Genomic DNA, 16,234 nt, shown 5'->3' on the forward strand with positions numbered 1-16,234 from the left:
TTTTTATGGCTGAGGAATATTCCATTGTATATATGTGCCACATCTTCTTTATCCATTCATCTGTCGATGGACACTTAGGTTGTTTCCATGTCCTGGCTAATGTAAATAGTGCTGCAATGAACACTGTGGTACATGACTCTTTTTGAATTATGGTTTTCTCAGGGTATATGCCCAGTAGTGGGATTGCTGGCTTGTATGGTGGTTCTATTTTTAGCTTTTTAAGGAAGCTCCATACTGTTCTCCATAGTGGCTGTATCAATTTACATTCCCACCAACAGACAGCACTTAATACATTTTAGATCCTTAATAACAAATATGCAGTACCAGCTAACATAGCATTTGTATACTATTTTTTTTTTTTTTTTTTTTTTGCGGTACGCGGGCCTCTCACTGTTGTCGCCTCTCCCGCTGCGGAGCACAAGCTCCAGACGCGCAGGCTCAGCGGCCATGGCTCACGGGCCCAGCCGCTCCGCGGCATGTGGGATCTTCCCGGACTGGGGCACGAACCCGTGTCCCCTGCATAGGCAGGCGGACTCTCAACCATTGCACCACCAGGGAAGCCCTTGTATACTATTTTTAAATGACTGAAGTATTTTATCTTAAAAGTAGACTCAATTTCTGGCCCCTGACTACCAAACTCATTATTACCCTAACTGGAAAAGAGTTTCTGGAAGTCCTAATAATGGAATAATACTATTAAAATCTATTTGTTTAATTAAGTTTTTAAAAAAGGAGGTATATGATTCAGGGAAGTTTCAAAGCATATTCATTTTTTATTTACAAAAATAAGAGCCAAGACTTTATATTCAGTGTCAATTTGTACATATAAATTTAACTTTTTTTTAGTAAACTAAGTAATTTTGTCAAGTCAGTTTCATCACATAGATAAGAAGTACACCTAATAAAATTTTACCAGAGAAGAATAAGCATATCTGATAAGGGTACGCAAAAGAACTCTCTCATACGTACCTTTTTTATCTGTGTTTCTTCGTAGCAACTTGTCCACTTGAGAAATGGCCTCTTCCCAGCAATTGTTGCTCGCTTGAACATGGGGCTGAATCAACTTTAATTTCTGTTCTAAGATTTGATAAGCTTCTGACACTAGTTCTTGTGTTTCTTTAGTACAAACAAGCTTTTCAAGTTCATCTTCAAAAATTATTACCCTGAGTAATAAAGAAAAACAGCAACAGATTTCTAAACTATGAACTGAAATGTATAATTCGCAAGGTTGATTTAAGAAATAAGTTTATAAAATGAAAAAAGCTCTGGACGTGGAAGGTGGTGATGGTTGCACAACAATATATATGTAGTTAATGCCACTTAACTGTATGCTTAAAAATGGTTAAATGGTAAATTTTATGTTATGTGCATTTTACCACAATTTTTTTAAAAAGCTTATAAAGAGTATTCATACATTTATTCCACAAGTATTTCTTGCATACATACCAGGCATTTTACAAACTGAAAGGATAAATTAAACCCATTTCCTACTTATAAGAAACTTAAACCAAATCAGGGAAATTATACATATATAATACAATATCATAAAAAATTAAAATTAACATTTTATTTCCATTCCAAATTAGGTCTAGAGAGTTGAAGAAACTTGCCCAGGTCATAGAGCGGGTAAGCTGTGAAGCTGGGCTAAATCCAGGCACAAAATGACTGAGAGATAAAGACAGGCTTGTAAGAATTCAGAAGAGGGGGAAGTTACTACAGCTATGGGTACAGACAGGGAACAGCTAAGGAGGAGGTACTTCTGAGGCAGGACTGAAAGGATGGATGAAATCGGAGCGTGTACAGAAGACGGGGAAAGTCATTCTAGATGGTACACGGGGAAAGGCATTTATACAGTTTGGCTGGACTGAAGGAAAGAAGTGAGAAATAAAGACAGAAAGCAGCCTGTAGTCAGGTTATGGCAAACCCTTTCTGTAGAATGTTTTATACAGACTTTAGTCTAAGCTGTTATAGTCCAAAATCAGTGAAAATTTTCAGATAAGAAAGCATATAGGGGCCTCCCTGGTGGCGAAGTGGTTAAGAGTCCGCCTGCCGATGCAGGGGATACGGGTTCGTGCCCCGGTCTGGGAGGATCCCATATGCCGCGGAGCGGCTGGGCCCGTGAGCCATGGCCGCTGAGCCTGCGCGTCCGGAGCCTGTGCTCCGCAACGGGAGAGGCCACAACAGTGAGAGGCCCGCATACCGCAAAAAAGAAAAAAAAAAAAAAAAAAAAAAGAAAGCATATATATGCCTCAGAAACATTAATCTTGCATCTAGAGGCCAGGAGAACAGTTAAAGGGTTAATGTCCTAGGGTAGGCAAGTGAGAGTGGGAATAGCAAAGGGGACAAGCGAGAGGGAGGGATGAAACACAAAATTTTTTAGATAACACTTTTAAAAGTTGTGTGTGGCAGTGCTAAAGAGCAAATCAGATATGATGGTTTGTGACTGGTTTGCTCTCTAGTGAAAGTATTTTGAAAGGTGACATGTAGTAGCATACATAGCATATTTCATTTTAAAATAGGAAACATACTTCCCACGCATCATTCATAATCCCTGACCAAGGTACAAAGCCCTTCTTTATCATTTGCATGTCCATCCAGTGTAGCACTCCTTCTCGAGCCACCTTCCCTCACGCTAATGCATTCCATTGTGCCCTGTATATTTCTGATTCTACTGCCAAACACTAATTCTTTATAGACCCTGGCTTTGCCTAACACAGCCTTTCCACTGAAATCTTTTTGTCCTCTCATGATGACCCAACTCTTGCCACCCACTCAAGTGGAGATTGCCTTATCTCCCATATTTCCTGTGGGAGACAGGGTTTTCTTAGAACGGCAGCAACAGACCACTGGAACGCCCCTGCCTCACAGGTTCTTAGTTTTACCCTATGCTGCAACCTTTACATCAAACTTAAATACCTATCTCAGACCTTGAACTGATGGGTAAAAACTTCTCTTCTTAAAATGTCTTTCTGAACTTAATTTCCTATCCTTGTACATCACCGGCTTCTTCACTCCAGTAAATTAGCTTTTTGATTTTACTGAGACTTCAAGTACTTTTGGCCCATTTTCTTATCTTACAAAATCAATTGCTGCCCTCCCCCTTCTACTTCTTGCCTGGTATCCAGGGTCAAGTACATCAACTACAATCTTCTCATCTCATTAAATTCCTATGACCTTCCCCTGATTACAACATGAACCCAATCATTCATTTGATCCAGTCCTATACTATGAGTATCTGTTACAGAAAAATTTCACCGAAATGACTGGACCCTACATTTCACTAAGGTGGAGTATCAAAGTAGAAGATCAACAAATATAAACTATGGATTCTACATTTTTATTATTCAGCTGGGGCCAAAAAACTTGTTGTATGCTATAGAAAAATGTCCAAACCTGCTGATTTATTCAGAAAAACAGCAATATTTTTCTCATCAACTGTATGTAATAATACTTCTCTGCTTTTGTCCTATCTTTCTAGGTTTTCTGTTGACATCAGGTAAAGTAAAAACTATAAATGGCTCCCCCAAATTACAGTACTTACAAATCACTGTTTGTCTGCTACATTTGTACCTTTAAACCATCGTTTAGGCTGCATGTCTCGATTTTGCTGCTGCTTTTTAGCTAGGACACAAGCCAACAACCACAATGGCACAAGACTGAAGCTTGCTAATCATGGGGACATTTCCTTACACGCCTTCTAAACTTACTCATTCAGTAATGCTTTCAGATGGAGCTGCAAGCTGCGTACTGCTGTGTGAACATTATTCAGTTCTCTTGACTTCTGCTGAGTTTTGGATAAACGCTGGGGTACTGACTGGTGCTGAGTTTCAAAGTACCGATAGAACTCATAGCTGCGCTTAAGCTCTTCCAAACAGGCAGAATGAGCATGAGGTAGACCTTGAGTCACATCAGATAGAATATGATGAGGCAAAAGTTCTGGAGTAAGTAAGGGCCCAGGAGGTGAATTAGCCGTAGAAAGTAACAGGGCTAACCGCCTGAAGAACTCTGAACTCTGTGCCACCCAGAGTTGGAACAAAACCTAAAAAAACAACAACAACAAGAAAAAGGACTAGATCAATAAAAAATATTGGTCAACATTCAAAACAACAAAACAAACTATAGATTTGTTTATCTTAACTTCTGGTTTAAACTTTTCACTTTATTCTAAGTAACGAATATAGCTGAGTTTGAACTAACTCTAAGAGTAGCCAAGAATGTTACGTCAAATTATATAGTCATGGCACATGGGAACTTCTGATCATAATATAGCAGCTAATACCAGTATTTTTTTTTTTTTTTTTTTTTGCGGTACGCGGGCCTTTCACTGTTGTGGCCTCTCCCGTTGCGGAGCACAGGCTCCGGACGCGCAGGCTCAGCGGCCATGGCCCACAGGCCCAGCCGCTCCGCGGCATGTGGGATCCTCCCAGACCGGGGCACGAAGCCGCGTCCCCTGCATCAGCAGGCGGACTCTCAACCACTGCGCCACCAGGGAAGCCCGTCCAGTATATAATTTAGTACAGTTCTGTCCTAAAAGAGAAATGCTGGTGGAATGAGACACAGCTAATTAGAAATGAATGTTCTTCGATGAATTATTTTAAAAATGTGCACAAAGGAGAAAAGGAGACAACAGGAATGATGGACCTACGTGAGTCCAAAGAAACAACCCATTGATGGAGCCAGAGTTTGGGCTTCAAACTATGCCATTATTTTGGCCTAGGAAATAGCTAAGAAAAAATATAAAAATCAGTCCCAGAGTGATCATACTCAGGAATGTCTGGCATGAGAAACTACAACACACATTCTCGAAAGACACACCCTGAGTCTGGCAGCAAAGGATTCCTCCAGATAGTACTATTCAAGAGGACAACATCAAACAAACAAATACAATCTAGTCTGAACAGGAGTTAGCAGACAATAAAAAGAGGATAATTTACCACTCTGGATAATTTAGATTTCAATTTTTTATAACCATGAAAATGGACATTATTTAAACTGTTTTATTAAATGAATTTTAAAATTATGCAAATAATGAATTAAGATAATTTAATGTAAACCTATTTTATTATTAACTCATTTTTTTTTAATGAGCAAGGCCAAAATCCTAAATCACTGAAGATACACTATCTAGGGATTCTTAAATATAAATACAAGGTATCTCACAAGTCTTCTTATTTAACCATTAAATTTTGTTACTAAAATGATTTTCTTTATCCTTTATTTTTTAATTCACCAAATATTTCTTGAGCACCTATGATGGGCCAGGCAGTACTCTAGGTGCTGATAATACAGCAGAGAACAAAAGTGAAAAATATCTCTGCCCTGATGAAGTTTACATTCAAGTAGGGGGAGTAATAGATATTCACAAGTAAAATAAGTTTCTTGTCTGATGGGGTATGGGGAAAATACAGCAGAGAAGGGGAACAGCAAATGTGGGTTTGTGTGTGTATATGTGAGGGGAAGAAGAGGGAGAGAGAAGCAAAGGGAAGGAGGGGTGGCTAGGAGGGTCTCTAAATTCATCTGGAGGAACTGAGCCACCATGAGGAAAGAGTTCCAGGGAGCAGAAGGTTCAAGTGCAAAGTCCTGTAGTAGGAGTATACTTGGCACATGAAGGATTCTAAGCAGAAGAGTAATATTATCTGAGTTAAGCTTTAACAAGATCATCCTGTGTTGACAGATCATAGGGAGGTGAGCACAAGTGAAGACAGTTAGGAGGTTACTGCAATAATCCAGGTGGGAGTTAACATGGTAGCTCATACCATAGTGGTTCGTGGTAAGAGGTAAGCAGCGGTGAGAAAACTGACAGAATCTCTTGACAGACTGTTTATGAGTAAAGGTGTTAACAAGGATGATTCCGGAGTTTCAGACCATAGCAATTAAAAAATCAAGTTGGCATAGGTTACTGCCATTTTAAAAAAGACAAATTTATTATCTAATCACTGCCATATTATACAGTTAAACCAAAACTCAGAAATACACATTTTTTTCTGTTTGTTCTTTGAATAAGGGAAGCCGCTCTGGATGAGGGGATAACCATAGTTTATGGGCAATTAGGAAATTTTGATTTAAAGCATTTTCAGGGAATTCCCTGACAGTCCAGTAGTTAGGACTCGGTGCTTTCACTGCTATGGCCCAGTTTCGATCCCTGGTCAGGGAACCAAGATCCTGCAAGACGCGCAGCATGGCAAAAAAAAAAGTATTTTCACAAAATGCAGATTTGTTTTTTAAAGCAGGAAATACACTCTTTATAATAATAATAATAATTTTATTAAAAAAACTAGTTAAAGTTTTAAACTAAGAAAAAAAGAGCGATAAGGACTCTGTACTAGATATTTCATGTCTCTCCTCAGGATGCAATTAGGAAGTTTCTTTCCTTTTCAAAGATGCAGCACTTGCAATTCCTAAGTTCTCCTGAGGGAAGATATGTGAACAATTAAAAAAAAAACCCCCAAAATGTATTTTCTTTAGAGGACACAATGAAGATTACAAAGGAAAACAAGAGGCCCCGATTTATTTGTAAACCATCTTTCACTACATTTTTTAAAAAGCTTTAGTTAGTGTTGCTCTTTTGAGAAAGAATTTTAAAATTTAACTTACAAAATCCATTTTAAAATTCTTTATCTGGATATAATGCCAACTGTACAAGGTGGCACTACACAGTTTTTGAACATTACAGGGATTTTCAGCAGTTTATAAACTCTGTAAATCTCAAGATAGGCTTCTTTTGGAGTCTGATATTCCTGGTAACAATGCAACATAATCATCAGGTTTAGTTATAGATTAGTTATATGTTAAAATAAAGCAGAATTAAAATACTAAAGTTTGTCTGACTTGTAAAATACTATGGGTGAGCAGAAAGGATCCAGCTACAACCAGTACCATTCGTGGTGGAGTAGAGAGATAACGAGCGAACAAGTCCCACAGTTTAGAGTAGGTCATGTCAGATGCAATTTAAAAAAACAGCTAACATTTATTAATCACTTACTCTCTCCCAGGTATCGGACTGGCAAATATTTAATCCTTTAGTGATCAGCATTATGGTTATCTCATTTTATGAACGCAGAAACAATGACTTGCTCAAGTCCACATTAGCAGTCAGGTGAGAGTCAAACCTAGAAAGTCTGACTCCAGGAGGCCCATTGTTTCTTTTTGCTGCCTGTACTTTGGCCAAAATATAATCCAGGATTTAACAAGCTTTTTAAAAAGCATAAAGAAATAGGGAAATCACTGAGACATCTTGATGAGTAAACAAAAAAATAAGTTAAAAGGGAAATTAAGAAATATGACCATAATTCTTTCTCCAAATCCTTCTTTTTTCTTTTTTAAATTTATTTAATTATTTGTTTTTCTTTTTTCTTTTTTATTAGTTTCTGCTTTATAACAAAGTGAATCAGTTATACATATACATCTGTTCCCATATCCCTTCCCTCTTGCATCTCCCTCCCTCCCGCCCTCCCTATCCCACCCCTCCAAATCCTTCTTAAAGAGTAACAGCTAGGGCTTCCCTGGTGGCGCAGTGGTTGAGAGTCTGCCTGCCAATGCAGGGGACATAGGTTTGTGCCCCGGTCCGGGAAGATCCCACATGGGCCCGTCGCTGAGCCTGCACGTCCGGAGCCTGTGCTCCACAGTGGGAGAGGTCACAACAGTGAGAGGCCCGCATACCGCAAAAAAAAAAAAAAAAAAAAAAAGAGTAACAGCTATTACCATTTTGGGTTAACCATTATACAACAAGCCCTGTTGTAGGTATTTTGTATGTTTTCTCATTTAATCTAAGGCCTTGTAGGGCAGGTATGGTAACTCCTTTTTTTTTTTTTTTTGGTAACTCCTTTTTACAGATTAGGTAAGTTCAAAGAACAACTCACTCAAGGTCAAATGACTAGTCAGTGTCAGGGCTAAAATATAAACCCGTGTCTGCTCAATTCCAAAGTCCCTGCTTTTTCATCATTAAGAATCTCCCAAATTGTTCTTTGAAAATAACTTTATTTCCATCATAGAGTAAAGCATGGTCATGGTATTGAATTTGGAAGTAAATGGAATTACCTATAGTGCAGCCACACTAAAGAGGAGCTATTGGTATATTAGTATTTTCTCATGGTCTTTTTCTAAACAGAGTTACTAAATATATATTTATGTATCCTGATTGTTTCACTGGTTTCTCCAAGTTTTTACAAAATCTTCATAAGCAAGTTGTAGCTGGTATACAATGGTTCACCATGTTGGACTTACTCTAATTCATGCAACTATTCCTCTACTGCTGCACATTTAGGCTGTGTTCCATTATTCACTATCATAAGCAAAGCTAATAAGCAACCTGGTATATAAAGCTTTAGTATATTTGAAATCATCTCCTTAAGAAAGACTTGCAGAAGTGGAATTACTGATTTAAAGCATATATCATTTTTAAGGCACTTTACTGTATTTTACTGTATTTACTGTATTTACTGTCAAACTGTATTCTGAAACGAACTTTAGGGAACTAAGGAAACCAGTAAGAAAACCATTGTAGCAGCCTCGGTAAGAATGATGGCGGGTGGGACTAGAATGGTGGGAAATGACATGAAAAAAAGTGAATGAGTTTAAAATGTATTTTGAAGGTGGAACCAACACAAAAATCTACTCATAGCTTATACGTGAAGGGTAAAAAGAGGGATAAGAAGGATAGTGCCCAGGTTTCTAGCTTAATAATTTGTATGATGCCATTTATTAAGATGGGTTAGAATGAGGTTAAAAATAAATCAAGGCAAATTTCAAGTAACTGGAAAGAAAAACAAACAGGAGAACTAGAACTTTTATGTGGATCTGAAAATTTTAAAGATGTAAAAGTTTATACGGTTCAAAACAAAATGAATCTTGAAAAATATGCTGTTAACTACACTTGCACTGATTTCCATGGTATCAAGTGAAGTTAAAGGCTAGAAATAAAAAAATATCTAAGTGGAGTTTGCTAAATACTGAAAAGGAATTTAAAGACATTTGGCTTGACTTTTTAAAAATACTACTGGAATCTTACAATGCGTACAGTTAGTTTTTTTAAGATGCTTTAACTTATGTTTTTTCATGTTATTTTTTTCTACTACTAACTCCAAAGCAGTTCATTAAATGAATATACCATAAATCTCATTACCAAACTCAAATCACTGAATTTTTAACTCATTTCGAAGATTTGCTGCTGTAGTAATATTATGAACATATATCTTTGATTACTTCCTGAGATGAATCTGTGAGCTTAAAACTGCTGGCGTAAAGGGTACATACCTTTGTGAAGACTGGTATTCACAGCTAAAGTGAAGCAGTTTATACTTTGACCACTGGTGTGAGGTCTCTCAGAATTTTCACTGACAATGAGTATTATCAACTTTCAATATCCTTGGCAAAATACTAGTAAGGCTGAAAATTTTTATCACATTTATTGGCCATTTCTGGTTTTTGTGAACTGGCAATTCACACACCTGACCTATCTTTAATAGGTTTCACATACCTTAGTGCTCTTTATGTAGAAAGAATTCAAGCCCTTTGTTTATAAATCACTGAAATTTTTTTCCTGAGCTTATTTACATTTAAAGTATACAGCATTTGGGGCTTCTCTGGTGGTGCAGTGGTTAGGAATCCATCTGCCAATGCAGGGGACACAGGTTTGAGCCCTGGTCCGGGAAGATCCCACATGCCACGGAGCAACAAAGCCCATGCACCACAACTACTGAGCCTGTGTTCTACAGCCCGCGAGCCACAACTACTGAGCCCATGTCCTGCAACTACTGAAACCCACGCACCTACAGCCCGTGCTCAGCAACAAGAGAAGCCACTGCAATGAGAAATGAGAAGCCTGTGCACCGCAACGAATAGTAGCCCCCCCCTTGCCACAACTAGAGAAAGCCTGCATGCAGCACTGAAGACCCATGCAGCCATAAATAAATAAGTAAACAAACAAACAAAACAAAACAAAAAAAGAATCCATCTGCCAATGCAGGGAACACCGGTTCGAGCCCTGGTCCGGGAAGATCCCATGTGCCGCGGAGCAATGAAGCCCATGCGCCACAACTACTGAGCCTGTGCTCCAGAGCCCACAAGCCACAACTACTGAGCCTGCAAGCCTAGAGCCCGTGCTCCACAACAGGAGAAGCCACCACAGTGAGAAGCCCGCGCATCGCAATGAGGAGTAGCCCCCACTTGCCGCAACTAGAGAAAGCCCACGTGCAGCAACGAAGACCCAACGCAGCCAAAAATAAATAAATAAATTTAAAAAACATATCTATATAGGGCTTCCTTGGTGGCGCAGTGGTTGAGAGTCCGCCTGCCGATGTAGGGGACGCGGGTTCGTGCCCCGGTCCGGGAAGATCCCACATACCACGGAGTGGCTGAGCCCATGAGCCATGGCCGCTGCGCCTGCGTGTCCGGAGCCTGTGCTCCACAACGGGAGAGGCCACAGCAGTGAGAGGCCCGCGTACCGCCAAAAAAAAAAAAAAAAAAAAAAAAATATATATATATATATATATATATATATATATATATAGCATTTAAAGTTTAGAAGTTTAATTCTTATGTAGTCAAATATATCCTTTTATGTGGTTTTTAAAATATGAAAAGATTCTTGTTCTATATAAGAATTTTGGAGATTTTCCAAGGAAAGATGCTGATCTTGTATGTTCTTTACCCATGTTTGTTGAAACAAATGGCTAGTAAATAAAATCACTCATATTGGGTTCCTACTAAACTCATTTATCTTCAAACTCTAATTTAATACAAGAAATGCCTATAGTAAGAATTTAAAGTATTTCAATATCAGAACATAAGCATCTCCTCTCTTCATTCATTGATTCATTTATTTATGGCTGCACTGCGCAGCATGTGGTATCTTGGTTCCCTGACTGGGGATGGAACCTGTGCCCCCTGCAGTGGAAGCGCAGAGTCCTAACCACTGGACCACCAGGGAATTCCCACTCTTCATCCAGTCTTCACAGTGCTGTCCCTCTTTAAAGGCAGTTTCAAAAACATCAGTAAGGCTATTATGGTAATGGTATCCAGCAAACAACAAAAGAAACAGGTGCACCATTTATGTTCAGAAAGCGCAGGCACAATCCAAATGCATCTATCTTTTCTTTGGCCCTTCCCATCCATGAATGGATTACCTTCAATGCAGGCAGGCTAAAGCCATCTGTAAGGTTATGTGCTTCCTCTTCTGAAATCTGCTCTTCACTAAGTCCAAGGCCCAGCTCCTTAAAAGGCACCACACAGATGTAGTTGGTTACATTGTCACTCTCAGAGTTCAGGGGGTAGGTTAAATTAGGTTAAGGCAATCAACAAATCCTTTTCATTAAAGCATAAAGAGTACAATAAAACTGTCCAAAATTACCTTTACTTATCTTTGTTCTGAACTTTGAGGAGATTTACATCAGTTTTTTAAAAAAGAAACTAATCTTAAAATCTAATACATTAATATACCTCAAATCTTACAGGATACTTGAGAATAAAATGTCTTTATAGCTGGACAATTAAAAGTTCAACTCTTCACAAGTGCTAAAGTGCTAATTTAGTTATTTTTCGCATCTACCTTTTGAAACTGTATTATGTACTTTATTGTATCATGGCTCAGGCCCTCACCACCCTACAGCAAATACTTCCTCTTTTCCTCCAAGTCTGCACACTGCAGGACATCATTACCTGACCGCTACCTGAAAACATAAACTACTGATGTAAGTAACACTAAGCCTGTTCCAGCTAGGTTGTTGACAGAGACTGCTGCTCTGTTTCTGCCTTCCTCTTCCTCGTACGCATCTATCAACATTACTATGTGATTTCCTCCTCTTTCATTGTTTTTGTAAAGAATTACATCCATACAATTCTTGATATCTGAACTCTTCATGCATTTATAACATATCCCTATTTTGTCATATTATAATAATCTTTTGATATAGTACTAGGCGGAATCTATAAATATTCTATTTGTGAGATTGGTTTTTATTTGGAACTGAGATGATAGTATCTGCATAAATAAAATGATGTACTGTAGCTTTCTAACCTTTTCTATGGTCTGAAATAGTTTTTTTTTTTAAACTACAAAACCATCTGGGCCAGGTAGTTAAACATTTTTTCATTCACTTAGTTTTTGAATAAGTAATATATTCACAGGATTAAAAATTTATAAGGTATTAAGGGGTATAATAAAAACTGCTTCCTACCTCTATCCCTTAGCCACCTAGTTCACCTACCCAAAGGCAAAGGCAATCACTGTTACCAGTATCTGGTGTATACTTCAAGATATCTTATGTTTATGTACATACATAAAAGGAAATCCAAATATAAATGTGTGTGTATGTGGGGATATATATATGTGTATATACACATGCACACACACTCTTATTTATCCCCTCATATATACAATCCCTTCTACGTACAAATGGAAGGGTAGTATAAATACTGCTCTGTGCACTTCGTTTTTTTTTTCCATTTAACAACATAATTTGGAGATCATTCCACAATAGTGCATCAAGACCTTTTATCAGTTTTTTACAGCTGCACATTTTCCATTGTTTACATATATAACCAGGTGCTTTCTTTTTTTAATGGAGTTCTTTTTATTAATCTCCAGTTTCTGAATTCTTCCTAGGTCAGTTTTAGAGATTTGTGTTTTGATATGAAATGATTCATTTCTCCCTACAGTTTCAAAGTTGTGGCCACAAAGTTACAGATACTATCCCCTTATAATAATTTTAATTTTTTGCTCTGTTCTCATTACTAATCTTGTATATTTCTATTCTTTTTACTTTGATCAGGCACACGAAGGTTTATATAACTTACTGGTCTTTCCAAAGAAATAGTTGGTGGATACTTTTTTAATTCCTTAAGGTTTCTTATATGGAGAATATGATCCGGCCCCTGCCTACCTCTGAATCTCATCTCATACTCGGACTCCCAACTTACTGTGCTGCAGTCTTCGAGTATGATGGTCCTTTTTCTATACTCCAATCATACTAAATTAACTCCTGCCACAAGATCTTTATACTCGCTGGTCCATCTGACTGGAACTCCATCTCAAATCTAAGTTTAAATTGCAGGCCTTCCCCTATCATCCAATCAAAAACAGCAACCCACCAATCACTCGCTATCCTATTCCCCTGGGGTTTTTCCCCTTTATAGCAAATATCTGAAAATATTCTGTTCAGTTTTTATTAATTATATCATTCACTAGAAGGCAAACTCCATAAGAACAAGGATCTTGTCTATCTTGTTCACTGCTAGGTTCCCAGTATCTAGATAAGTGACTGGCCCAGGGAATTCATACCATCTGCAATCTTTGTTAGGGCCCTCTCAGCCCACCTCACTCCCAATCCCTCACTAATCTATAGGCTCCCCGAGGTAGGGACCATGTCTATTATGTGGACCACTGTATATCTAGTGACTAGCAAACTGCTTGGCATAATATTCACTGAATGAATAACTACTTGCAGTTAACATCCCACACTGTCATATATCTATTTCCTTCTATATCTTTTCTTCCTTCTACTTGCAATGCACACTTTTATCCTCAAGGTCAACTCCTACTCATTCCTTGAGGGTCAACTCAGGTGTCGCTTCCCTGAAAGCCTTCTGTGTCTTCTTCACAGAAGTCACAGGTCAAGTACACTGTCCTGCTATGCTGGAAGGCACCCTGGGCACTTATACTGTATTATGAATATCTACTGACTACACTCAAAAGTCTTTAAAAGTAGGTAGGACAGGTTTTTGTTCTGTCTTCCTAGCACATCGCAGGCAGGTATTTAGGCAGTAAACAAATTGAATAGATAAGTTCTTGACTAAAATGAAAGTGCTTTCTCCCAATTTCCAAAGAGGTAATACAGTACAATATGTGTATGTATGTATGTATGTGTGTGTGTATCTAGATATAGTAAATCTATACTTATATAGAAAAGGTTTAAAGTCCTAAGTCCTACAGTCAAGACACAATTTCACCTCTTACTAACTGTGTGACACTGGGTAAATCCCATATAGAGATTTTATTCAGTTTTCGCATAAAGTGGAGATAAGAAAATCTAGATGGAAAGGTTTGTATAAGGATATAATGATAGAACATAAAGCACTCTGTTAACTTTCAAGCATTATATTTATCAATGTTACAGTACTCAACATACTGAAGGTACAAAGTAGTTTTTGCATCCCATTTACTCATAACTTACCTAACTAAATTTTAACTAAAATAAAGATCTTATACACTTTTACTTTCTAACAGACCTAATTTCCTGATTTAGTAAATTTAAGAGACAGACTTATTGTCATGCAGTCTTTAAGTGCTTATTATATACCAGACACTGCCTAAGCACTTTATATGCACCAATTCATTTGGTCTAACAAAAGCAGTCAGGAAGATTTTGTTATTATTGTCAGTTTACCAATAAATAAAGCAAGGTATAGAGAGTGAAGAAACTTGCTTACGGTCACCTACACAGTAACTGATTCAGCCAAAATTTAGACAGCCAATCTGACCCTAGAGCCTCTGTTTTTTGAAAGGGGAAGGATTTCCTGTTGCCAGTTTATTTCCATGTCATGACGCAAATTTGTCACGTTCAATAATTTGAAAAAATGTCTGACCTAGAGAAGCCAGGTTCTTTTGACTTTATTCTTTGGACCAGTGAAGGGAGGGACTTCAAATGTTTTCCTTGTTAAAAATGAGCCACATGAGAGCAGAAGAACTTTCTTCCTGTCTATTATTGTCATTCCCCTAGTTTTAAAATAGAAGTGATGATGGAAATCAGCTTCAAAATAGGCAATTTAAGTTTACAGTTAACTTTTATAGGATGCAGCTATGATATCTATATTCAGGACTCTGGAAACATTGCTTATTCTTACATACAGACAGAAAAGGATATTTTTTCAGCATGTATAGGGTAGCTAGCCTTGCTGCTTGAAAGTTGGCTCTTACAGTTCTGTAGACAGCTTTCCGAAGACCGATGAGATGCTGACTGGGATGCTGTCCAGCTTTATTAAATGGGCAAGCAGCACTGACCCTGTCAAGCAAACTTGAAAAGTAAAATGTGATACAACTGTACAGGTGTCCTAAAGTTTTTGTTTTCTAAATCCACAATTCTATTAAACTTAGGAAAAAAAATTCCTTTTTCATGATTTTCATTAGAAAATGCTTATAAATATCCCAACTCAGGTCTCATAAATAGATATTTCCCTGACACATATATAGCCACCAGAAAAAAGACAAATGAAAAATTTAAATCTCAAAGAATAAAGGCTCCCTCTGATATGGGGAAACAACAAATTTTAATTGAAATATAGTAGAACTGTAGGAATATTTATATAAGAAACTGTAACTTTTTGATATAGATACTCTATCTGCCAGAATATACTAAAGTGGTACTACTTTACATTTAGTTTTCAAAACCTATGTCTACAGTAAGTCTGAAAGCCTTAATTATAAACACTTTCACATTCTTAATATGCATTTACATATGTTCATCAATCGTATTTTTGGTCATTTGTACAGAACAATCAAATACTGTATAGAAATACATTCTGTACATTCATAAAAGTAGGGTAAAATGACTTACCCACCTGCAGCCACTGGCACTTACCTACTCAAAATGAAGTAGGGGACGCAGAAAGATAACAGGACCAGTGGCCAACAGGGGAATGCAAGTAGAAAGGCAAAGTAAGGGTTACTACGTAGTAGCATAGCTACTCTCAAAACTGTTCAAGAGGAGGCACATTTCATAAGCACTTTTCCAAAGATAAATGGGGAGTACCTATTTGCAACAACACCATGTAATGTATTATGCTTTTATAAATAAAACTATGAGTGATTTCATATTACATAGTTTTCCAGACAATAAGTTTTTCACCTAACTAGTAACCTCTCCTAATAGTAAAACAAAGTATTTGGAATTTATAAATTTCTTACACTATAACCACAAATTTGTAAAATAAGACATCTAACTCAAAACTTAAAAAAATGTTAAACCAAACTAAACATATTCAGGCATTAAAAATCTATAAAAAACAGGACAATGACGGATAGGCTTATTTTAAAATAAAGAAATGAGGCAAAGAAGGGTTAAATTATTTGCTAGAGAGGAAAAGCTGAGGCAGAATAAAACAGCACTAATATTTTCAATATATGGACACTATCGTTTGTGTTCCATTTTACTAACTCAGTCTTAAAAATGAAAATATTTCTAAAAAATTATGATTCAAAATTTATTATTCCTCGTAACTTTTTCAATCCATTTTCCAGTGA

General features: G+C 37.4%; 1 protein-coding gene across 5 annotated transcripts in view; it reads right to left on the reverse strand.

The window, feature by feature from the left end:
• The window catches only part of VEZT (vezatin, adherens junctions transmembrane protein), a 75,756-nt gene that overhangs the window by 10,295 nt on the left and 49,227 nt on the right, over positions 1-16,234 (reverse strand). For 3 of the 5 annotated variants that reach the window (XM_060113293.1, XM_060113289.1, XM_060113291.1), the window contains 4 exons: positions 14,859-15,008; positions 11,124-11,271; positions 3,708-4,039; positions 970-1,163 (listed from right to left, as the gene is read on the reverse strand). In XM_060113293.1, the coding sequence (XP_059969276.1) occupies positions 970-1,163; positions 3,708-4,039; positions 11,124-11,271; positions 14,859-15,008 (824 nt within the window). The remainder of the gene's footprint in view (positions 1-969; positions 1,164-3,707; positions 4,040-11,123; positions 11,272-14,858; positions 15,009-16,234) is intronic. The other 2 variants (XM_060113294.1, XM_060113290.1) reach the window with 1 other exon arrangement.

The sequence above is a fragment of the Mesoplodon densirostris genome, chromosome 11, assembly GCF_025265405.1.
Source record: "Mesoplodon densirostris isolate mMesDen1 chromosome 11, mMesDen1 primary haplotype, whole genome shotgun sequence".
Classification (NCBI taxonomy): Eukaryota; Metazoa; Chordata; class Mammalia; order Artiodactyla; family Ziphiidae; genus Mesoplodon; species Mesoplodon densirostris.